Source organism: Callionymus lyra, chromosome 3 (assembly GCF_982586985.1).
Source record: "Callionymus lyra chromosome 3, fCalLyr1.hap1.1, whole genome shotgun sequence".
Lineage (NCBI taxonomy): Eukaryota > Metazoa > Chordata > Actinopteri > Syngnathiformes > Callionymidae > Callionymus > Callionymus lyra.
This window is the reverse complement of record NC_141820.1, coordinates 33,837,991-33,863,446: the sequence shown is the minus strand read 5'-3', so window position 1 is coordinate 33,863,446 and position 25,456 is coordinate 33,837,991. Positions and strand designations below refer to the sequence as shown.

General features: G+C 37.5%; 2 protein-coding genes across 3 annotated transcripts in view; one reads left to right on the top strand and one right to left on the bottom strand.

Annotated features, from left to right (window-relative positions):
- Positions 1 to 1,410: 1,410 nt before the first annotated feature.
- pals2b (protein associated with LIN7 2, MAGUK p55 family member b) lies at positions 1,411 to 24,137 on the bottom strand. 2 transcript variants are annotated; one of them, XM_087787627.1, is made up of 14 exons: positions 24,023 to 24,137; positions 15,404 to 15,471; positions 11,997 to 12,101; positions 9,362 to 9,462; positions 8,638 to 8,790; positions 7,278 to 7,430; positions 6,988 to 7,215; positions 5,858 to 5,989; positions 5,691 to 5,787; positions 5,468 to 5,536; positions 5,231 to 5,392; positions 4,953 to 5,155; positions 4,422 to 4,550; positions 1,411 to 3,119 (listed from the first exon to the last, which is right to left on the bottom strand). In XM_087787627.1, the coding sequence occupies exons 3-14, from the start codon at positions 12,097 to 12,099 to the stop codon at positions 2,943 to 2,945; spliced, it is 1,707 nt and encodes a 568-aa protein (XP_087643753.1). In that variant the 5' UTR covers positions 12,100 to 12,101; positions 15,404 to 15,471; positions 24,023 to 24,137; the 3' UTR covers positions 1,411 to 2,942. The 2 variants fall into 2 exon arrangements, with proteins under 2 accessions (XP_087643753.1, XP_087643752.1); XM_087787626.1 differs by lacking the exons at positions 15,404 to 15,471; positions 24,023 to 24,137 and having other exon boundaries at positions 11,997 to 12,210.
- Positions 6,721 to 25,456, top strand: part of LOC148084539 (tubulin beta-4 chain-like) — a 35,703-nt gene continuing 16,967 nt past the window's right edge. The window contains exon 1 of the mRNA XM_087787629.1: positions 6,721 to 6,733. Coding sequence (XP_087643755.1) covers positions 6,725 to 6,733 — 9 coding nt within the window. The 5' untranslated portion in view covers positions 6,721 to 6,724. The remainder of the gene's footprint in view (positions 6,734 to 25,456) is intronic.

The window sequence follows — 25,456 nt, the reverse complement described above, 5'->3', positions numbered from 1 at the left end:
ATATTATTTCATGTTGAGGTTGGTTTCTTATTTACTTTGAAGGTGCTTTCCATAATACTTGTTATATTAGTAATATCAATTTATTTTATCTTGCCCTTTAAAATATATACTTTATTGAATATTGTTTTGATTGTTTAAGCGCTTTGTGACCCTGGTCTGGAAAAGCGCTATACAAATAACAATTACTTAATATATTTGTGGTATGAGGGGTCAAATTTACAAATGCATTTTAAAAGAATTGAGCAGGAAACCCTTTATATAGGCTCTGATTCTTATACTAAAGCTCAGCTTGCCCAAAAAATGAAAACTGGCAACTACATTTCAAGTTAATAATAATATAAACTGAAATAAACTTAAGTTCATTTAATATGTACAAATCCTGTTTAGGATGACTGCCTGAATGCGTTTTTTTTCTACCGCTTATTTTGTGTGCCATTTTATTTATTTTATTGTTTACAGAGGCCTCAAAAATAAATCCTATGTTGTGTTAACAAGTTTCTGAATTTTAACTAAGACCATAAGATTGATGGCTGTCAATCAAGCCTCCACTGGAGAGGCCACACCCACGTCACGAAATTCAAAGTTTTCTGCTTGTAGTTATTAAGAGCTGTAAAATAAAACGATGAACTCTTTCAAAGTTGGACTAATATTTGAGCTTTTTGTTTGCTCACAGTGAACATAAAGAAGATTCCGGTCTGTTTCCTCATATAATTGAGGCCAGACTACTTCCAGTAAGTTAGCTAACTGTCTATTAGCATGTGATGACCAGATATCAGTGGTATTTAGCTATGTAATGCTAGCAGGCTAGCAAATCGAAAAGTTGAGTTTAACTTGGTTTAACGTTTTTTCTCTCCTTTTTTTTAGTCTTTTAAATGTTATTGTTTAATGAAATCCACTAAAGAGAGGATAATGTATCTGTTACACATCAACTTACTGTATATGTAGCCTTGCACTTCGAGCTATGTATTATCTGTTAATGCTAACTATAATTATTTAACATTTTATTATTAATTTCAATGTGTTAACACTATGTAGACATTACCGCTATCTAGATCAGTTAACACGACTTAAATGAGTTAGGATTTAAGTTTAGGATGTTTCAAACTAGTGTTTTTATAAATGACAAGATTCTTTTAGAACATTTATTTTCGGTGTAAATATAAGTTATCTGTTCAATTATATTCATCTAACTGCAGAATTCCTGGGACCAGACATGAAGAATTCAGTTTCAGAGTTGGAGGTTTCAGATTTAAGGACGAGAGATCGTCTGTCCATCTGCCATGAACAGAAATTGAGGTAAGCCTGACCCCCACAAATATTAATGTACACTTGACTTGTTAAACAGCAAAAGATGGAAAATCCTTCAGGAAAAACAAAATGAAAAATACGAATTTATAGTGAAAAAGAAACTTGTCAGATTATTATTAAACTTTATTCATTATGATTTTACAGATAAAAATGTAAAAAGGGCTGAACAGATGATTAAGAACAGACTTCTGGTTGATTCAAGGACTTACAAACATAACAAAACAACATTGTCAGGTCTTATCTTCGCTACAGTGCAATTGACTAAAACAATTTCACAATTTGTCTCGACGATGAGGCGATTCTCATCTAGATGGCATTCTGAAGGATTTATAACTAAGTTCAAGTATTATTCATACAGTAGTTTCAGCGTTTTTTAGCTTCGCTAAAGGTAGTTACATAAAGCAGGTCCAACTTTGAGCTGTGCCGAGTAGATATTCACGGGCCTTTCATGGCACCACTGATGAAAAGGACAAGAAAAGGTTTCGTGACAAGAACAAAAAAACAAAACTAAGGAGAATGAAGGTGATGACTATCAAGGCTGAACAGGCGCAAAACAAGGATCATGTGATATTGGCTAAGACCTAGAAATCACAGTGAGTGAAGAACAAAACAAGAAGAGTTGAAATTCATCATAAAATTATACACCATGATCTTAAAAAACAAACAAACAATAAAAGCATTAAGACATAGCACCCAGAATCTTTCGTCCCACTGAGGTCCAGAATCTTTTGTGTATGAATCTTTTAAATATGGATTTAAACTTGTTAAGACTGAGGAAAATTTGAAAATAGCGAAAAATTAAATGAACAAATTAATTTTTTCCTACACACAAAACCTTGTTCCAATTAATTTACAAAATAATTAGATTTATTTATTGCAGTTTTCTGCCTCTCTAGATATAAACACTTTATATCAATAATGTCGTTGGTACCATATAATATTGTGTTTTAAATAAGATGTAATTAAAGTACATGTTTCTTATGATGTTTTTCTGTCCAAAAAAATGTCACAATCATTTTGAGTCTCATTTGTTGTTGTGGAATTCACAGCTTTTGTTTCCATTCAAGGTTAAAACTTATTTTCTTCCACGTATAAGAATATTCTTCCTCTGCTTGTTTAAGAGTGTCTGTGTGTTTGTTCTGTTATTTCTGGCGGCTGTGGTCACTGCTGAGCAGATGGAAGCGAGCGTCTTATCAGTGTTTACGATGTGCAATAAAGGATCCAGGGAAGTTATATTGGGCTCACCTTATGGTTATTGATAACATATTCCTGCCAAATTATTGTGTGATTGATAATTGTGTGTTTAAAGTAATTTATGCTTGAAAATGTTGGGATTGTCAAAAGTAAATTAAAAATAAAATTAGATTTTTAAGGGAAAGAATTGAGCATTAAGCCTTCAGAGAAAGAACGTAACTACAATAACTTAATGACAAAACATGGCCCGAGTTTTGTCACTCGTGGAATAGAAAGATCTTTCATAAAAAGTTATAAAATAAATAAGCGCTCCCTTTGTTTGTTGGTAGAAAAAAGTTGCATGGAAGGAGAGAGTAGTTTTTAGACTTAAAAAAAAGAGGGATCTCATCCCTCTTTGCCTCTTCTTCTTCTTGTGGGGCAGAAGTCCTCCAGTTCTCTCCTCAGTACACCCAGTTGACCGGGACCCACTGAGGTTCACTGCACAGTTTGTCCACTGCAGCTGATAGCGTCTCGAAGGCTTTGTCCAGGTTGTCGTTGACGATGGTGAGGTCGAAGAAGTGGCTGTATGCCCTTTGGATGCGAGCGCTTTCCTCCACTGTTTTTCTCATGTCCACGTCCTGTCAGGACACAGAGCAGGTATGAGTTCACTTGAGAACGACTGAAACGTTTAGCTTTAGGTTGTGCCTAGAGTTGACAAGGATGACCACCGCCATATTCTACTGTTGAGAATTTTGTTTTGCAGCATGGACAGATTTTGGTTAGTAAGTATTATTTGTAGAGCGCTTAAACAATTAAAACAATATTTAAAAGGTCAAGACACCACAAGACAAACACAGGAGTCTTAGATAATCATTGAACAGCCTGCACAAATAAGAATGTCTTAAGATGTTTCATGAAGGAGTCAGTAGATCCATCAAACACAGAGAGAGGAAGATCGTTCCAAAGCTTAGGAGCAACAGCCTGGAAGGATTTCTCTCCTCTGGTCCTGAACCGTGTTCAGGAACCATCAGTAGATTCTGATCCACGGACCTCAAAGCTGGAGTGTTTTGTCATTAATGTCATGTTATTCTCTGACTGACCTTTAGATAAGTAAATAAATCATACAGAGTTTGTGTTTTACTAGTTTACAGCTATATTTCTTGACTGAAACATGTTCCTTGACATGTCAAGAGTCTAATGTTCCTTCAGAGACATATTTTTTCAAAACTAAACACACAAAAAGTAACAATCAATACAACAGAAGTTATATAAAAAAATCGTCTGCCTCAGTGACTTGTAACAAATTCTTTTTGGACCGATTGTTCTGGTCTGGACCAGAGTTTGGGGAACACTGAGTTAAAAAAATTCACAACAACTGCTGTGCAATTACAAAAATACCGTTTATTTCTTCACATCATTTGTTTTCTAGCAGTGTAAGCCGAGGTGACACAGGTAGATAAATTGACTAAATACAACCTTTTTTTTATTTGTTCGTGATTTACTCAATTGACGGTTTGAGTTTATAAATATGGTTTTCATATTGTACTGATGTGTGTAACAAGATGGAAATATGTATGAAACAAAATGAGAAAATACAATTAATTCAGTATAAAGATTGTAATAAGCCTAAAAATAATAATATTAAAAAAACACAAATAAAACAGATTAAAAGAATAAAATGCTTTTGCATATTTACACGTTACCAATATTTAAATAAACATATTCTGTTTAAATAAACGGTATATATTTAGGGAAATAGTCAACCATACATATAGCAAATTTGTTTTCTACATAAAATGTTACTTTGTTTTAAACCTGTATAAACCCATTATTTTAAATGATAGATGGGTACTAATGAGTCATATTAAAACATTATAATGGCGATAAAGAAAGTCCTGACTTCATACATGTGGCTGTTTGTGTAACGTTGACAACTGTACCGTGAGCTGTTTCGTGGTGATCCCAGCATCCACCACGGCCTGGTGCATGGACTTGAGAGTATCGAAATCTGGTGCCGCTATAAAAACCACGTAAGGCATAAACTCTGCTGTTCGTAAGACCTTCAGACCCTGGAGAAGAAGAACATGAAAATAATTTAGTTATAACTGGTGCAACCACAATTTACGTTGTGTTACTAGTAACTTCCAATAGGGGGACATGTTGCGCTACAAAACTGAATAAGCATTTTTAGGTCAGGCTGAAATTTGCATTATGCTAAATAATACATTTCATATTTCAGCCTTTTACAGAGGGCGAATTGCTTTACTGGATTTAAATATTAAACTATATTAAGCAAATTTATAACATTTGAAATGTTATGCTATTTCATAAAAAAAATAATAATTGAGTTTTCATGTTTTTAAATGATTTGGTCCCCTGAAGAATATCTTTCAATAAAATTGAGTGATGAAAAGAGTGATGAAAAGATCTTGCTGCTTCATGGTAACCTCACATCGTGCACATCATCGTACCTGTGGGTTGACGTCCAGGATGCAGGTCCTTCCTGAATCGATCACGTCATGGATGGTGTCGATCTTTGTGCCATATAGATTCCCATCATACTCCCCATGCTCCAAGAAGCGCCCGGCTTTCACGTCCGCCTCCATCTCTGTCCTGGAGGTGAAGTGATAGGAGTTTCCATCCAGCTCGTTGTCACGTGCACGCCGGGAAGTATCTGCCAGTGGAAGCAAATGTAAGAACCGGGAACTCGGGTTCAAGTAGTTCTTCATATCGAGTGAGAATTGCATACATGGTATGGTGGTGCCAAAGCGAGAGGGATGAAGCAGCATTAGTCTGTTTTTCAGGCTTCGCCGGCCGACACCCTGAGCTCCGATCAGAACCAGAGTTTTTCTGTTGAACGCAGGAACCTTGGCCATTTCCTCGTAGATCTGCAGCTCGTGTCTGTCAAACTCTGCAACAACAAGCACAGATGCCGTCAGCTCAGCTCAAATCCTAACCAAGATCAAATCATTTGATGGATCCCCACCTGCGTTTTTGGCTGTCAGGTACATCATCTTCTTCTTCTTTTTACCGGCTATGGTCCCACAGAGCATCCCTGTGAAATCACATGCGTTTTAAATTCTCTTTTATTTTATTTTAATGTATTCTTTGAGTCTATTCTTCTATGCTAGTTACAACCGTGTGTGACCCATTGAAAAATAATCTATATTATATGAAAATATCTAGAAAAGTTCTCTTTAAAACTTTACCTGAACCAACAAAGTCTCGTGGAACGAAAGCTTTCCGCTTCTCCTCCAGGAACTGACTGGGTATCAGACCAGTCTCTCCGCCCACCACATGACACGCCTGGCGGAGCATCCAGTGGTCAGCGTTTTATTTTCAGACGCTTAGAAGTAGGAAAATGAAGTCGACTCACTTGCCACCAGTTTAGATCTTCCCTGTTGACGATCTGCAGGATGTCTCCTCTCTTAAAAGCCATTCCTGCCTCCCGACATGGGATGAGGTTATCATGGGCCGGGTCGTACTCAAAGAAGGGCCTCACGTACACCTACATATATGTACATTTACATGGTTAGTCTTCTTGAAGGACACACTGACTACTAGAGACTGTCAGACTAGAACATTGTTGGACAACTTTATTCAACTCAATTTAAATGTGTGATTTAAAAAACATTACATAAACATACAGCAGCCATTACAAACACTTAACAATTATTTTATTATTTTACTCTGTACTGACACCACAAAAAAAACCTATGTTGTGTTGACAATACTAGCAACAGAAGTTTCTGATTCTGCTTTAATAGACATACAGGATTTTCAGATCTTTAGTTAAGATGAAAAACATTATAGGCCTTTTTTTTTTTTTACCATATTAAGTAATTTAAACTAAATATTGAAATCAAGTTGAAAGGATACTTTCAAAAAATGTATGTTAAGGTTGTATATCTAAACGGTAGTACATTGCTTAACTCAATCTTCTAAACTATCAATATTTGGACTTAATTTAAAAACATTTTGCACAATTTTTGCACTGCGTCTCTTGGACGTTAAAACAATAAGCCGACTGCACTTGTACCAGCAGAAAGTTCATTTTCGAGACAGAATAAAAAAGATTTGCTTGCTGTTGTGGCTCATTCCTAAATTGGATGAGATTTTATCTGCAGATTTTGGTAAATGAATAATATTCTCTTTTGGAGATTGTTACGTCGTTAAATTGTAATGTTATTTAATTATAAAAATCTTAAATCCCAAAATCATTTTTAATCTTTCAACATTAAAAATGAGGGAAGTCCATGGCAAGGGTGATGTGACATAGAATAGAGGGGTTTGTTTATGCTTCGTTTAAAATGTTTGAAAAACACAACAGAGGCGTAGTTCTAGAAGGTAATGTTGATATTATTATTCTATTGAGCCTTGTTCTTGTTCTTTGCACTTTGAGAAATTAGGGTTCCAGTCACTACTGAAAAGGATTTTTCCAAGAGGGATCACTAAAGTTCCACCCATCCTTCTTTGGTGTTAGTTCTCTGTGAACTTGTATCTCACCTGTGGTGGCGCTGGAGCGTCTCTGTAGCTGGGAAGTATCTTCAGAGTGATGCCTCCGCTGCAGTCTTTGAGCATCTCCTGCAGCTCTGTGGGGTTGTTGCCCACGTCTTTTCCATTCACTTCCTTGATGATGTCACCCACGTGGAGCAGCCCCTGTCTGTCGATCATGCCGCCGTGAAGGATTCTGGCGATCACCAGCTCGTCTTTCTCCACGCGGAATGTGACTCCCTGAGAGGAGTCGTGACGCTTGGTTTTTGGTCAACTTCCACTTCATCACACTCTCATCTTACCAGTGGCTCTCCTGCTTTCTTTCGGATGCCAATCATCCGGACAGCGTCGGCCTGCATCAGTGCGTTGTTGACAGCTGCATCGTTGGTCATCTCTGGCGGTGGAGGGACTTCGTAGCACTTGGAGGCTACCAGGTCATGCGCCTCCAAGAGGGACTGAAAAGAGAAAAGAAACTAGCTTTGAGTCCTGAATTAGTTGTTGATTTGTTTGATTGATGGCAACTCTGTCCATACAAAGAGTCTAAAAGGAGTCAAAACATAGGTTTTTTTATTGTTTTGGTGAACACAAATGGACATAAGTCACTTGTGCAAGCGACATTACTTCCACCAAGTCTATAAATAGATCCATTATTTAACCTACTATGACTTAACCAACTGTTTACTTTCAACAAAAATCCTACCAATGACATTTTTGAACATTATCCAAATACTTCTACACTCATTCCTGAGTCTCTCTCTTCATCACAGTCCTCTGATCTATCTTTCTGTCTCTCAGTAGGTCAGCTGAGTCTTATCGTCCAGCTTACAGAACAAACGCATTTGATTGGTTCAGAGAATTCAATGGAACGGAGAGGCTGATTGCGATTGGTTCCTTGTCAGTATAGTCCACCGGGGGGACAGAGGTTCCACTGATGCATGAGAATGAGATCAAAACGTCAAACATGCTCCGCTGACACTCTCGTCAAAGAGACAAGAACCACATAATATATGATAAATGGCACAGAACGGCAGAAAAGTTTTCAACAAATATTTAAGTCAGTTGTGACTCAAGTAACTGAACAGTCCATTTGATCCTGCTGAGCTTTTATTCATTGCATGCTAGATTTTCCAGTTTGACACTCTTTCCACGTGGAGAAGCCAATCTGTTTACCCATTGGACCGCTACATGCTTTTAAAATGCCATGGAGCATTGCAGCTCAGAGAAGTTGGAGTTTAATGCAGGCTTCCAAGACATAAACATCTGCTAATGGACTTTAACATAGAGCAGAGTCGAGGAAAGTGAGTCCAGGGGCCTCTTTGACTGTATATATGCAACCCCATTAAAACTACTAAACTGCTCTTGTTGAAATGTTTCAGTTATTTTATGATTCAAGTTTAAATAGAATTAGATTAAAATGAAAACATCTATAACAAAAGATGTCTTTTTGTACTTTTTAATATATTTCTTTCAACCTCTCAACATCCTTTTTTGTCTTTTTAATTAAGAATATTTCCCCATCAAACAAGAGTCATCATGTGTGGCTATAATGAATTTTAATTGCCCATCATCTTTAGTACAGAAAATGTTTAACTACCTTAAATTAAGACTGAAGACTTCATAAGAAGAGAAATCTGCAATTTGCAAAACAGAGTTTCCCCTCACCTGGAAGTGTGGTTCCTGCAGTATCCTAGAAAGTTCCGCCGCACTGTCGTCTTTCACCTTCAGACCACTGATGTCACCCAGGATGTCTGTCACAAGCTCCATGTTGTTGTCTTGCACGGCCTCCAGCTTGACCTCCTCCAGCTGTTCGTGGGCCTGGTGAGGAGATTTAGAAGTTTAGTGAAAATAATCAGTTGAACTCCACTTGTTGACAGCCATTTCTTCCATTTACGGACGCCTTTAATGTAGCAGGAAGGTTCACTATTTACTATTTCTAAAGAGACCATATAAAATGGAAAAAATGTGTGATTTTTCAGCTAAAAACAAAGAATTATAATTGTTTTTCTGTATCACTGGGAAAATCCCAGCTAACTTTGGGCTCAAGGACATCCAGGGCTCAAAAAGAAAATATGTGATAGCAAATGTGATCCATGTTTGTTCTTCAATGAGAAAAAAGACAAATGAATATCTTTCATTGAATGAATTATCATCAATACATTTAGTCCCCTGTGCAATTTTCTCTCTGTCTAAAACGTTGGCCCCTTGAGTGATTGAGTTTGCTCCAGAGTTGTTGTCTAATAAACACACATCATACATCAACATTGTGTCACCCAAGAGCAGAAGTGTTGTGAGGTGTGCAGTGTAGCTGAGTCAGTAAGTTCGAAGAGCATAAATCATGCTTGTGTTTGCATTGTGCATGTTCCCACGACAAGTGTGTGTCTCTTACAACTGGACTTTCCATGATCCCACGCAGGAAGAGCAGGTCAATGTCTTTGGCTCCTGTGGAGGACGGCAGCTCCTGCAGATTATCCGACACCTGCTGTGTGGCTGCACAGGTCAGGACACCAGGTGTCAGAGCCAGATAAGAACAGTGAAGTGTGAAAGTCGTACAGACCATAAACAGACACAAATAAGATAACGGACACTCAAAATAAACGCAGCATTCATTCGGTTGGGAATACCAACTAGAAGCACTATCTTAGCTGTACAATAAACAGAATAAGATAAGGTTTATTATGGACACACATGGTGTGAATATATACTTTGACAATTAACTACAAACAGCTCTATAATTTGCACAACATTATGGATAGTTTTAAATCTTCTGATAGAAGACTATATTGGGAATGGTTAAGAGTATTTTATTTTATTCAACAACTACATACTGTATTAACCTTGTGATGAATATTTAATTTAATACGTCAGTTATGTTCATGCTATCGTTTGCATTATTTGTTCATTTTGTTTGTACTTGAATGTTGAGAGGATGCTGGTTTGGTGTGATGAGTCCTGTGACTGGGATGTCGGGAGATTTTCTTTTTGTCTGTTACTTTTTTAGTTTGGCATGGAGTATAGAGTGAGGATGAGCTGCACCTGAGAAGCTCTGTTAAAATTGATTAACCTTAAATGAGTCATCAGTTGTCATTATTTGAATTTATGCGATTATTTTTACATTGCCGGTTGCCATGACATCACATTTGACACAAGTTTATTGCTATATTGATAGTATTCCTGCATAAAATGTTATTGAATTCATTTGTTACACAATCTTTATGAGAGTATTATTCAAGGCTGAGCAAAATTTATGATATAAATGTATAGAATAACTAAATAACATTATAATAAGCTATAATTATGAGCTATAACTCACTACTTGAGTTTCTTATCTTGACTCTGAAACACTATTGCATCAGAGGTAGAAACAGACCAGCCCTAATTCCAGGGTCTCAAAGCCCAGGTAAGCTCTTTTAAGTCACTTAAAGCTCCTGAAATATGTGTGTGTCAGTTTGTCGCTGACTATATGCTTACATGGGTAGAAATATGTCCAGTCAGCATTTGACTTGACCAACCGTTTGGATAAATAATGGTCTTGTGATGTATGAGAGAGATAGAGAAGAGTATCTTAACAAAATTGAATCCTTAGAGAGTTATGTGAGTCTTGTTATTACAGAAATGAGATGGTGACACAATGCTTTTTTGTAACAGCACCTCTATACAAGTATTTGGTTACAGTGGATTGTGAGCAGAATATTCTATTAGAAATTTTAAAAAAGAAATAGCCACATGTATGTGCACAGCAGGGATATATTTAACACAATAAACACCTCCTAATTCCTAATTCATTTTTGGTTGCTTTTAACAGTCAGCATTTCCCCATGAAGCATGTTCATTCATTTAATTAAACAAATCAATAACCGTATCGACATTTACTCTTGGTTAAAGGGCATGTTGACATGTAGTTGAGGTCATGTCGATTAGGAGGACTGACTAGTGAACATTCAAAGTGTTCAAAAACATCTTTAGACAACAACAGTGAATGAGTTTGCTTTAGAGCTGCAGTTTTCCGTCTTTGATGCATCAAATAAGATCTTGTTGTTTGAAGCACAGCTCCGCCTTAATGCCAATAAATGGAATAGATGGACATGATACATATCATTTTAAAACTGTGCATACAAAAACCTTAATACATTCAGGTTAACAATATGTGATTTGACAAACAAATTACATAAAAGTTCATTTGCAGTTTCATTTCGCCTCTATAAGTCGGTGGGGCTGGTGATTGCCACTTGCTGTGATCAAAAAAGAAAACACCATGTTCTCCAAGTCAAACACAAACCAGCATAAAATATTAATGGAACGCACTGAACCACATGCTGTTTTTAAACACACAAACATATATCTGATGTGTACAGAAGTGCTGCACACCGAGTTACACATTGAATTCTTATTATTATAATATAATTATATCAGAGAATGTTCTATAATGTTGTACTGCAAAATACACATTTTGCATCACCCCGGCCCTTTGAGGACCGGTTTGGAGACCCCTGCTGTAGAGCATTATTGACGACTACGAGTCATCAATAAACAATGATGTGGATTATAATGGGTATTTTATGTTCTCTTGTTAACAGCAAGTAAATGATGACTCTATAAAAGCACACAACATTTCGCTGTAGCCACAAGCTAATTCCCCCAAATGTCCACGCTCACTCATGAATTCTGTTTAGTGAGAGATGAACACAGAAGCTGTGGGGGATCTGTGTTGAACTTTACTCCGACACAGTCAAGTTGCTTTCATACCATGCGGCACCACATGCTTTTATGAAGACTGCCCAGTGGTGGTTGAAGTGATTGGATTTGATGTGAAACCTCACTGCAGCGCTGCTCAATTGTACCCCTTCCACCTGCTATTCACATCTGTAGCACACCAGCATGTAGTACTCTCTGGACTCACACCTACGGAATACCAATGCCTCTTCTAAATAATGCATTTCAGAAGGATGCTAATAAAACAGTCCCTTGGCTCGCTTCAGCAGCACATTTTCATCAAAGTATGACACCATTACTGCTCTGCTTACCTTGAGAGTCATCAGCGTCCTGGCCGGCCGGAGCTTCCTTCGTACCGTCCTGTCCCGCCGGCAACACCTCCTCCTGCTCCCCACTGGGACAGGCGTCCTCCATAACTGTGACCATCAGTAGCACACACAGGGAGACGGAATGGATAAAGAGTGGGCGAGGTTAGCACTCAGACTAACAAGCTCAGAGTCAGAAAGAGGAGGAACTTGTGCACAGATGTGGACGTGAAACGCTCCTCAGTCTCCACCCTCCACTCCGGCTTTAATGCACTCACGTCCCAACCCTTCACCCCTCACATAATCCCACAATCCTCTCCTGCTGTGACGAACGTGCTCGAGTACCCCTCCTCTTGTTGAGTTACCTAGTTTTGACGTCTAGACTTTTTGTAGGTGCTCACACACATTAAAAATTCTCTTACGCAAGTCATCTTACATAAATGCTTCTGAAGGGGGCCTGACCTTACGTTCCCATTCTTGTTCCTTCATTCTTTTATTTGCTCAGATTCGAACCCCTGCTGCACACCATCGCAGAAACTCTCAGCATGGAACGGTTGGACTATTTTCATCAAAATGTTTTTCTTCTTATCCTACCAACTCAAAAACAGCAATGCTTTTGTGAACAGCACGTTACAAAGTAATGTTGAGGGTGTCACAGGGACTATTTAATAAAGGTTTGCATACAGGCATTTCTTTTAAAAGAGAAACTTTCAAGACACCATTACAATTCATATTACATCAAGGCTAAAAAGTGCCTAAAGCCTATCCTATATACAGCTAAATAGTCCAATTCAAACCAAAAAAATGTTAATAGTGACAGTAGGTGATCTGGGAAATCATTCATCAACGATTCATCAACCTTTTGGTTAAAACCAAGAAATCTATTGTGGCTTTTTAGGGAAAGGTTTTTGTTGGTCAGTTTAGTTGTCAGTTCTGCAGTGGTGAGTTTATGCCAAGCATCATAATAAAATAATGCATCCTGTAAAAGAGTGCCTTCTACCCAACACAAACATTTATTAAAAATTATTTAAAAACTTTTTGTTTTTGAAAGAAGCGTACATGCACAAATGGATTGTTGATTTCCCAGATCGTACATTGATACTCACTTATTCCAAATGGGTTTTCAATTGAGAAAGGCCAAAGCACATTCGTCTAGACCGCACAGATTTCCCAGACCGTGTACGGACAGGGACATACAGGGTAAACAATAAAACCACCTATTTGCTCTTACCTATTCAAGCTCAAAACTTCAAATGTATTAAGAGTCTTCTAATGCAGAAGTTTTAGATTAAAGGCTCAACTACTTGCTGTAAAGCATCATAATATATACATATGACTATATTATTAACAGATTTGCTGTATAAAAATGTAATCCTACCATGAGATTGTTAGAATAGGAGAGGTAAAAAGGCTGTGAAACTTCTGCTCTACCTTGACATGTACATTTTTCACAGATCTTGAACATTCCAGCATTGGCTCTCTAGAATATTTACTTAGTTTGTCATACTTTGGGGAGGTGACAATCTCAGTGACTCCGCCCTAACTGACACAGCTGTGCAGAGATCCACAGACTTTAATCTATCCTTCCAGCCCCTCCTCTATCCAGCAACAAATTAACCCCTCCCCCCCAAACTCGGGATTGTAATCCGGCCAGGAAAGCACAGGATTACAGAATCTGAGCCTGCCACATTCGCCATATCTACTGCTCAAACGCTCGACCTTAAAAGAAAAAACATCCAAGGGTGATAAAACACACATTACTGAAGACCTTGATTTCATCTTCAATTAGTTTAAGAATTATGTCTTAATATCGTCAGATAACGGCATAAATATTACAATATACTTTTATGTAATGATGTCCTATAATAAAATAAAAACGTATGTACCTACAGAACACATATTTAACACTGGAATCTTGCAAGAGATGCAACAGTTATGTGCTTTCTTCATTGGATGGACGAACATGAGATATTATGTTGTGCGTCCTATAATGAACAAGAGTTCAAGATATTTTAAAAACCTCTCTTTTTATTGCTCAATAATGAAAATCAAAGCTCACAACTAGTATTAGTCATTTGCTAAATTAAATGTGAAGTAACAACCGCAGCTTAGACAGGTGATTAGTGGATCTAACTATTATATGTTAAACGCAGAGATCTAGACTCTGAATACTTCAGAACTCTCCCCAAAACCATCCAACCTCAGAGACCATATATAACATGGGTTAATGGACCTCTATGATCTGGAGGTACTCTTCACATTAAGTGTCTCTGTGATTAAACCAGCATGATCAGATCATGTCATCACACTTTTTGTATAATGTTTGTTTCACATGCAAGATTTTGAATCTTCAATAAAACACATCAAAGTTTGTTCAGGTTAAATGAGGGACATGATGTCACGCATTTGCCAAGATAAAAACCAGTTTTTCACTGAAGTGTATCGTCATCACAACCAAGCTTTCAGGTTTTTCTTTCTTTGTCAACTAGGAGTGCTATTGGTGAATGACTTTAGAAATGCTTTCTTTGCCATAGTTCAACTAACCTTTGTTTGCTAACTTGTTAGGTTAGTTCCTGCGTTAGGCTAGTCCCTAAACTAGGAGTCACACCAACATGCTGCCCACATGCAGTAGTTCCACTATTAGCATGGAGAATCAAACATGCCATTAGTGTTTTATGAAAATGTAATTTATCATCCATGATTATTCAAAAGAGTGTAACAAACTGATGGTAACTCCTTGGCTCAGTGCCCTTGGAGTAGTTTCAGTTTCAAAAAGCTTGGTGAGCCCTGTCCTAAACTATTTCTAAATTGTTGTTTTTTCTTTGGTCCTTCTAATCTTAAGGTTGAATTTGATTATGACGAACAATAAAATTATATAAAAACGTGATTATCAGATACATCCAACCCTTAGGCAAGGAAAGGTACCTTTTTCAAATTAGGGACAGAGACAGAAATGTCTGAACAACTGTCTTCCAATCCGAATGTATCCATTACACATTGAAAAGGAAATTAAATATCTAAAAGCTTCAATCACAATGACACAATTTGCTGCTTTTTGCAGATGATTTGGTTCTCATGGCTTCATCACACTGCGACCTTCAGCACTCGCTGGATCAGTTTGCATCTGAATGTGAAGCCGCTGAGGATCAGCACCTCTAAATCTGTGGCCATGGTTCTCAGCAGGAGAAAGACGGATTGTTCTCTCCAGGTTGGGAATGAGCCCTTGCCTCAAGTGGAGAAGTGTAAGTATCTTGGGGTCTTGTTCTAGTGTGAGGGTGTTGGGGATTGGTCGGCGAATTGGTGCAGCAGGGGCGGTATTGCATTCGCTCCACCGCACTGTTGTGCATAAGAGAGAGCTGAGCCAAAAGGCAATGCTCTGATGATGAATTTTTCAAAATAATAAAAGCAATTACCTATTGTAGATTTCGCGACTCGATCTTAGTCGCAGCTTCACAGTTGGTGAACTGGTCAACTTCAGGACCTAAACCAGAAGAAACAGAGCAATGTTAATACAGTTAGAAAATGTTTCCTAAGACACTCTCATTTTACTCTGCTTGCATTCCTGCACACCCACTTTCATCATTCCTCTCATTCACTTTAGCATTCATAGAGGCGCTGTCTTCTTCCCTGCAGTCTGTTTTAACTCTGTCTTCCCTTCAGAATTCTACAGTCTGGAAATGCAGTTTGTGTAGAGGTTTGCATCATCCGTATTAGAGCATCATATTCACACGCCATGATGTTGACAGGTAGAGTTTTGAATTGTTGCGATTGTGAAGGCAGAGCTCTGTGAATGAAGTGTGAAAGCATCCAACATACTTGACTTAAGCTGAATTTAATTTTCAAAATGCGTACATGTTTCAACAGATCATGTGCCAGAACATCTTTTATTCTCACGCTAAAGCTTCTAAATGACAGGAGGATGAGCAGAGGACAGAAATGTGGCATAAAGGCAACCGAACTTGAAAACACGTTTTTCTTTCTGGGCAGGATAGATCGACATCGATTAATAAGCCACTCGTGCATGAAGAGTAAAATACATGAATAAATTGGTAAATATTTGTATTTAAGCCCAGTAGCAGGTGAAATTATTTTATCTTTCAAGACGTAAATGTGTAGTGTTGCCTGATGCAGATGGTCAAAAAGGGAATTCACCCTTAATTCCAGCCCTATTTATTTTCTCTAACTAATAAACATTCATCTTTAATTGTGTGGAGTGGTGAAGGAGTGTAATGTTTTGGTAAAAAACTTTCACATTCTTGGGCCAGTATTTTAGCCAATCACAGATATGAAGTTCAGGGGTTAAATTGGTTTCTGGAGCCCAGAGATATAACAGGATAATAACCAATAACAAAGAAAACAAAATACATTAATCCAATACTACAAGATACAATACTAGTTCCCATGGTTTCATACAACAGAAAGTCGTCCAGTCAATACCCAGGCGTCTGTTTCTCTAGTGCCCAAAGATGGGCGTGTCGGTGTCATGAGTATAACAAAAGAGACCTCAGCAAACATGTTGTTCAATCGTTTTTTTACTTTCACTGTGATTAAGAATTTGTAAACAGGACAACGAGTGAGGGAGAGAAAGTAATTGCTTGTACTTAATATGCCAGGTTAGAGTTGCCTCATTTAGCATGTTTTTATACCCGAGATATTTTTATTCACTTGCATTTGATTTTTTATTAGAAAAGTGTTTTTTTATTTTATTGTGTGGCACTGAACATCATTGTATTTTATGTATACTTTCTTTTGAATTCCTAAAAGGTTGTTAATGTTCTGGCTTATCAAGCCTGTGTCTACCGGTATATTGAAATGTTTTGCATACCAACCACTTTACGTGTCCACTCTCCACCTCACAAAAGGAAAACAAACACCTCTTCAATTCATTAAATGTCACGTGCACAGGTGTGCAGGAGGTACTCTTTTTTTTCATGCACACATAAAAAAAAAATCACATTGTGGCGTTAAGTAAAGAGGATGTAGACACATATAGTTGATGATCAAGTTATTGCCATTTTAATTTAAAATCATCCACTTATTATGTTACTTGTTTTATTAGATACATATTAATAACTTATTAACGTAAAATAAGTGTAGATGGTCATATAAAATATCACTACATATAGTCATGTCCTAAATCATATCTGTGTAATAAATTTTATTTTATTAAAATGAACATTTTATAAAGTTCCGGTTCAATTTAAAAAAACAAAACATGAAGATAAGCAAGACAGGAACCCTTCAAAGACAAATTCCAGATGCTAACTCTGTAAAGCAGTAGTGTATGGAAACAATAACATTTGGGGAAACAAAAATGAACGACTGACTTCTTGTAATCCATTTGTCAGGATTTTATCTAGATTCTATATCACATCAAATCTCATTAGCTGTCAATGTTGTTGTCTATGTGAAGGGTCTGTTACTTCCATTTCAAAGTCAAGAAATTGGTTTTAGAAATGTATTATTTCCCTGGATAACACTATGGACACATGAAAGAGGATCTTTCTCACTTGAGGGATGCTGCGCTGCTGTCATGATAGAAGTCTGAGATGCAAGTTTAATTCTATAAAACAATGTCATATCTCATCAGCATTTTCATGTTGGACGCTATAATCTCTGCTTTAATATCAACCAGAAGTTTATGAAAACCTTATATGTTCACTGGACTGCAAGTGTTAGTTAATATTTTATACATATCTAGACATGTTTTGTTGTTATTCAAGTATAGAATGTGTTGATTTGGTCTGTTTATTTGCCGTTATATGATGCCTGGTCTGTGCGTTTTTGTATTACAACAGAGGGGCGGCTGAATAAAAACATATATAATAATACAACAACATTTAAATATAATATATTTCCATAAACACTATATTCAATATTTTTGAAACAATAAATAATACAAAAAGGATCTAAAAAAAAAAAAACTCCTGACTCTCTAACATGTTTCAAATGTTGAAGTCTTCCTCTCTAAGATACAAAGTCCCTTATCATGACCATGTTTTGAACTTATTATGTGATAAAGTTCTCCCCCGTCTGAAATCTCAGCGAGCGAGAGTCAACCCCATTATGATGTAATATTGGTCTACACTCCTCAAGCCAGCTGTAATCACGCCCGCTTTGTTTATACAATAAGTCCCTTTGGAGATGAAGAATTCCAGGATTGATGACGCACTGAAACAAACCCTGATGTTTGACTAATCACAGCAGCCTTTGGGCCTTTTTTATTTCGTCATATAATGTAATTTAGTACATGCTAAATTGGACATTTAATAGCATTCTTAAGAATTCTGACAGCTGCAGTTCATTATATGCCAATGAAAAATGGAAGACCAACAGAGGAAGCCGTGGAGTCAGTGGCTGATTCATTATGCAACGAAGATTATAGTCAGACTCCAAACATTTACTGGAAGCGAAATAAATCTCTCAAAGGAATGTTAATGGAGAAAAGGTCATCATTGCAATTTGTTGCCAAGTCATCCGCACCAAGGAGCAGTGCTAAGTAGACGGATTTGATGTAATGACCAGAGAAACGTATGGATCATTATCACCCTGGCACACAGAGTAAAAGAGTCAATCTTAAAACTACAATTCATCAGTGATCTCAAGAGTTGAAACAGGACAAGACCACCGAAAACATTTGTTCTGCAAAAGTGATCCACACCTCCCTGCCTGGCTACGATTGGTTAGTTGACAGAGTGCGAACCACGATTGATGGATGGCCGCAGAGGAGAGATTACCAAGGGATCAGTGGGTTTGTTTTGGTACAAAATATCATTTATGACTTGCGTGTTCTGTATGTGCTGATGCTTACACTACAGCAGCAGTTTTAAATCCAACGTTTTTCGTCACGCTAGCCATCAATCTCATTTGCACTGCAAGTTCAGAGCATCATATTAGCTCACAGATCACTGCAAGAAGAACCGTGTGTTCATGTGTACATTCAGTGGATGGTTGTTCTCCGCCCACCTTTTTAACATTGGTTTTGAAGCTTTCAAAAAGCTTCTTTTCTCTTGTCAACTTGAGATCAACAATGGAAGTTATAAACCTCTAATTTATCTCTGATTCCGCACAGAGAGAAAATACCTCAGATGAAGTTTGAAGTGTGACATAGAATTAAAGTCAGTAAATGGCAAAAAACAATGTTTAGATTAGAGCTAAATGTTTGTTCATATGCAGGCTTTTATTTTGCTATTTAATCTCTTTCCTTGTAAGTTTAAAGAAATTGCACCTTGACGGCGTAGTCATTTGAGCCTATGCTACAAACAAGCTTAAATTATAGACTTGTTTACGTTTTTTCAGGAACATTTCCTCATGCCGAGGCTTTATTACAAGATGGACATTACAGACAAGCACCAGGGAGGTATTTTCTTTTTTTCTTGCAAGAGGAGGAAAAAAAAATGAGCGGTGTTCGCGACCGTCATACAGACATAGATTTAACTTCACAGAACTCCCAAAATACATAATACTAAATAATCCCACTCCTTAGTCCACATGAGTGTGAGTAGAAAATGAGTGAGACACAACTTGAAATGCTGTAGGAAGTTGTCCTGTCGAACAGCAAGTTAAGTTTGCGTAAACCTATTCATAGTAGTAGTTACATGTGTACATAGTGAGTTGTCTTGAATGTATCCATGCTTGCTTTTATTGATATCAATCAACATTGTTTCTGTTGCTCTATACAGAATTCCTATTTGCCCTTTTGTCATCAAATAATATAAACACAAAAAGGTTTTTTCATACATGACACTTTCCACCTTAAACATTTTTTACTTTGCCTGATACTTTTGGTGTGAAACCGTACAACTTTTCTCTTTTGCATTGGTCAACATTGAACAAAGTATTTTGTTGTTTTTGTTTATCCTTTTTATTCCAAAGTCTTATGGAAAATCAGCTACATTATTTGAAATACATAGAGGCTATTCATTTTAGTACTTAAGAACCCACCGATAATATTTCATAAACTTTTCTCCAGTATTCATATAAAATCATATGGAACAAATTCCCAGTTTAGTATATTACTGTGAATCATTAGTGTACCATGTGTAAAATGCAGGTTGAGTATCCCCTCAAGGTAGACCTTATGGCCATTTCTTGGGTCAGTCAAGGAAATGCTATCAATGCTAGATCCTCATAATTAACCCTTCCTCTTCCATCCCCACCACGCTTGCCCATCACCCTCTGCCTCCAGACTAGCTCTATGTAGGTCACTCTGTGTGTTACACAGCCGCTAAATAAGAGGATTACTCTACTACCCCCAAGATGGCCATCTCTGCCGATTCATATCGTAACATTATTCATAACTGATTCGGCAAATGTTTACACTGTCCATGAAATCTTAAGTGTAAATAAATGTGGTAACACATGTTGACTTTATGCACACTTTATTACGCTACCGACATTATGCTGAAAGATACACAAGAACAGAATCAAAAGACCTTGTTTTCCTTCTCTAAGAAGTTCCATCTGGCAGGATGTGTTTTCCTCACAGCTTGAGATGATATAATGACATGGAGCTACACAATTTAGAAGCCCATCTGTAATAAACCAACAGCAATCCTAATGAGCACCTTGTGACATAATATATTCTGCCACAAGGCCGTGCCTCCTTATTCACCGTCGTTTCCCTGATGGTCCTCCTGCTCTCGATCATTAGTGCCACAGATAAAAGATAAAAGAGCCGGAGTAAAAACCTGCACTTTGAAGAGACGACGCATCTTGAATTCCAAAAGTAGCAGTATTGTTGAAGCAAGAACGATTATAACAGTATTCTTGTTGTAACAGACTCGCTTTAGACCTTATTATCCCAGAGATGGCCTATTGAACCAGAGGACCACCAAGAATGACTAATAACGCTATGAACAATAAATGTAACTAACCATAAAGGTCTAGGATCCAGAACTCATTACTCACCACCCTTAAAATCTACTTCTATACCATCCGTCCTAAAATTCATATCATTCTGGAGTCCTTAAATCTCTAATAAGTCTCTTGAAACATTAAATTCACAACACATTTTCAACCCACACTCCCATGAAAGTTGATTTTACGCTAGTTAGGCACGTGAGCAGCAGTGGTGAAAAGCCATACAACTAAATGACGTAGCCTTCAAAACCTTGAAAAGTCCAGAAAAACTATATGGAATTCCATTACTTACTTATTGAGTTATGTTGTAAATGAACAATCGAACCACTCCTAGGTAATAACCTGGTTAATAAGAGACAATGAATAAGGCAACTTCAACTTGGAACTTAAAAAACAGGTAACTTTCTCAAAGGCAAACAAAGTTGCCTTTTAGATCTCATATAAAACATGAATCTTGAAAGTTTTGCTCTATTCAGGGTCTTTGAAATCAGTGTTTCATGACAAGATTCTATTATATTCATTTATTATACGGCTCTAGAGAAAGACATTTTTTTTATTTACTTACTGTTGTGTTGATTATTACCATCTAAGGTGTTTTATTTTGGAAGGACTGGATTTTCCTGTGACTTTTAGTTACATCAATACTCATTTTTCATAAACCAGTACTTTCCAAATGCTCCCATTATTAATTCAAGTTGAAGAAAAAAAATATAAATATAGTTCCCAATGATCTCAAATAAAGTTGGACCTGAACATTACATTTTTTTACTCAAAAATGGAACCTGTTAAATAGTAGAAAGTGGGGACCCCCGTTTTCAAATGTATATGTGTACAAAAGACACATTCAATCCAAATATTTGATTGGCACATAGTTACTGGATGTGCATTCATAGTGTCTTTCTCATCAAAGCTCACATTCTTCTGGGGGGTGTGCCCCTTTAAGAAATCAGGGGTAGTTGAAATCTGATGAATCAGCACCAAAGACCTGAAGAAAAACAAGCCGATTTCTTTACAGCATCGAGTCATTTGATGCCCAAAATGATACTGCTTGTGTGTGTTCATTATCTGGCCAAGTAGCAATTAGCTTGAAATGAGTGTTTACTGTGTGAACTGTGTTAAGATGGGAGGAGCAGCAGCATGATGCATTAGGATGGACAAGCAGAAACAACAATGACAAATCAACTCTACCAGTTACTCACTGCTGATGAGTTTGTGTCAAATGCAATAGTGTGTTTGCAAGCTTTAGACGTGCTTGAAAGAACAAACCTGCGCATCAATCGAACAGGAAGAAGATTCAGAATATTCATATGTTGCAGAGGTGAGCCTCTGTGTTTCCAGTAAGGAATATTCAGACCAGTGTTGAGTTGTACGACTGACTCTAGTGACCTAGCTGAACAATAAAGGTCAGCGAGAGCCTGACTCACTAGTCTAACTGGATATCTCTGGAGATTACACAATGTGCACACTTTTTACAGTGATGGAAAAAACATACTATACACACTTTACTACACATAATACTCAGGAGCACAACTATAAAAGTGGAGTGTACTTGTGTATTGTTGTCAATAAGCTACTGTTTTGACCTGAGTGAATATGCATGTATTCCAATAAACTACCATTAAATAAATAAAGAAGATGCATTCTGAGTAAACATAAAGACAAGATTAAATGTGTTGTTGTTATATAGTTTTAGATATAGCTTTAAGTTTAAGGTTTTTAGTCATTAAAATGTGTAAGTTGACAATCCACAAAAAGTAAAAAAACAAACAAAAAAACACTACGATTGAAAAGACATACAGCAGTATGGTGGTGGTTATAATATGAAGATATATACAGATGCAGAGATACAGGGTCAGTTTTAAGTGCATCTTGTCAAATCTCTTCTCTACGTTGGATAAATGTACTTCGAATGGAAGGTACTTTTCTTCATGGGAAAACCCAGATTTCTCTACATGACGCTCCTTTGATTCTGCTGCCCTACTCTATACTCTCCTCTTTTTTTCTCACTGTATCCTCACTCTCTTCTCCATCCACCCGTCTCCACCCTCCCAGCAAGTCACAGCACGAGGCCATCAAAACGGGGTTTTGTTCTGCTTGAGGTTTCTGCCTTCTTAAAGGAAACTTTCCTGCCCACTGTGATTCACTCGTCGTCGATTCGCTGGGATCCGTTTTTATTTTCTCCATCATAGTCTTACTTAAACTGTAAAGTGTCTCGAGATGACTTTGTTATGATAAGACACTTTGAATAAAATTGAATTTAATAATCTCCAAGATTAGTAAATTAGAAATCATTCTGTTCTAATTAGTCAAGTATCAGGGGGCGCAAGTGGATTATTTTCATTTGCTCTACTGAACAAGGATAGGATTCTGTTTGTTATTATCATCAGATCATAAAAGAGGGCAGTCAGTTCATGTATAATATATAGTGTAGTCTATATGTAGACATATAGTTGGAGCTGTAATTCATTTACTAGTATGTACTAACACACCCTCCGTCATGCCTTGATGTTTTCTTTTATTTATTCTGACTTGATCCTCTGTGCAGCTCTGAAGATTCTCTCGTGCATGTTTGATGGGTGATTCTAGATGCTCTCCCTCGGGCTGAACTCACTCTTCTCTCCCATTGAGTCGCTCCAGCTCCTCTGACAGGAGCATTAATGGTGATCTGGGATGAAGCACCGTTATGGAAGACAATGAGTGTGAGATCAATACTTGTGTCTGTGCGCTCAGAGAACACGGTTCCTTCTAACATGTAGAGATCAGAGCTGACACACAACACGCACGTGTGGCAACACTGTTGAAAGTACAGCGATGTATACTCTTCGCTTCGATTCTTCTCTAATCTCCCCCGACGAGGATCCACGTTCTGACCCGTCCAGACTCTGGCTCGGTGCCGAGCTCGGACTGACCACACACTTCCACCTACAGTCACGCCAGTCTCGCCACACACGCGGCCATGTTGGCGTGAACCTGTCAGCCAGACCCGAGCCAGACCCGCAGATCCACAGGACAATAGCGCCACAGGGACGCAGGTCCCGACCCACTTGAAGGGTGGGCTCGACTGTCACACTCGCGTGCATCTCTCACGCTTTGTCCCGTTTTTATATGGACTTCACGACCGGAAGATAAAGTCAATTTCAAAAAAACAACCGCCAACGGTGAAGACCTACCTGTGGTTCGCGCGAGGAATGTAGTCCACAGATCGTCCTGTCTAGAACGTTCAGAACACCCCCCCTGGTAGCTGTGGATCCTGGTCCCGCGACAGACGACCAGAGAACACGGGTGTCAATCAAGACCCCTAAGCCCGCCCACTTGTGACGTCACGTTACTCTGTCCAATGGCAGCGTCAAGTGTAGTATTTTCTATTTCCTCTGCTCTCATTCATCCTGGTGGACACAAGAATTCTGTGAGGATGGATTTGAACTGAATCTGGACATTTCACAAGCATAACATTCAAATATAACCATTTTTGGCGTCATTTTGAAAATGAATTCGTACTGGTGTTTAAAAGTGTTTTTATTTCTATTTAAAGAAGGGCCACAAGTATGCATTAAAAGTGGGAATAGTAGATATATTGCCTGGGTCCCTGGGATCATCGCAATTCTTCAATTTACTACATTGTACCGCTCAAGTCGCCAACATATTTTGTATTTTGTTTGTTTTATTGTATTTATTTTTTTCTGTATGGGGGGAAAATGTAACACTTGAAATGTTTACATTGATATTGTAAATGCTCTTTCCTGTAAAATTGAATTAAGTTGAATTAAAAAGTGGGAATAGTAAGTTAAAACAAAATATATAGATGGATAGATAAAACGTTATTGATCCCTCTGGATCTGGAAATGATATATCAGTCATGATTCCTTGCAAGAACTCATAGTATTATGATTACATTTATTACATGTCAATAGAGTTCCGTGTTGATGCTGAAAAAGTGCGTTTTTACGACGGTGAGCTACTATAAGTAGAAATAGATTTGGACAATGAACTTGCATATTACACTGATGTGATTTCCTCGTTCATTTAGACCGGGAACTCGTCTTAATGGCCACAAGGGAGCGCCATCCTCTCCACTAATAGATTAGATTGTCTGATCCTGCCAGACCATAATTAGCTTTTACAGAACCTTTTAAACTCGTTGACCGGTGCTTTTCATGCACTACTCTGATGATATAGACTGAGAGAGAGTTATACAGTAAACGTCAAGAGCTGGTTCAGTACACTTGATCTCTTCTAATCTCTGTCGTTGTAGATAGATTATATAAAATCGAATATCCTTTTACTGAGACCACAACTATAGTTTACCTGGCAAAAGTACGACTTTATAGGAAATTATTAGTAAACATTTTATACTATGACATTTAATAAGTTATTTCCTTATTTAAATGCCGTTATTTGTTTTAAATAATAGTAAATTACTTGTATGGAGACTCATTAATCAGCACAGATGAAAACAAAAGGACTACGATGTATTTTTTTTCATTCAATAATAATGAAAATATGATTTATATAAGTAATAAATCTTTAATTGACGGTAGGAAGAATTTACATTTGCTTTACATTTCATATTACGTTTCATGAATTTTCTACAAACATAATAAAAC

Excerpts from the sequence above, each read along its gene's own strand:
- pals2b (XM_087787626.1), bottom strand. The coding sequence starts at position 12,111 with ATGGTCACAGTTATGGAGGACGCCTGTCCCAGTGGGGAGCAGGAGGAG. Across the intron at positions 5,990-6,987 it reads ACGCTCCAGCGCCACCACAG|GTGTACGTGAGGCCCTTCTT; the intron begins GTGAGATACAAG and ends ACATATATGTAG. Across the intron at positions 5,393-5,467 it reads CCTGACAGCCAAAAACGCAG|AGTTTGACAGACACGAGCTG; the intron begins GTGGGGATCCAT and ends TTGTTGTTGCAG.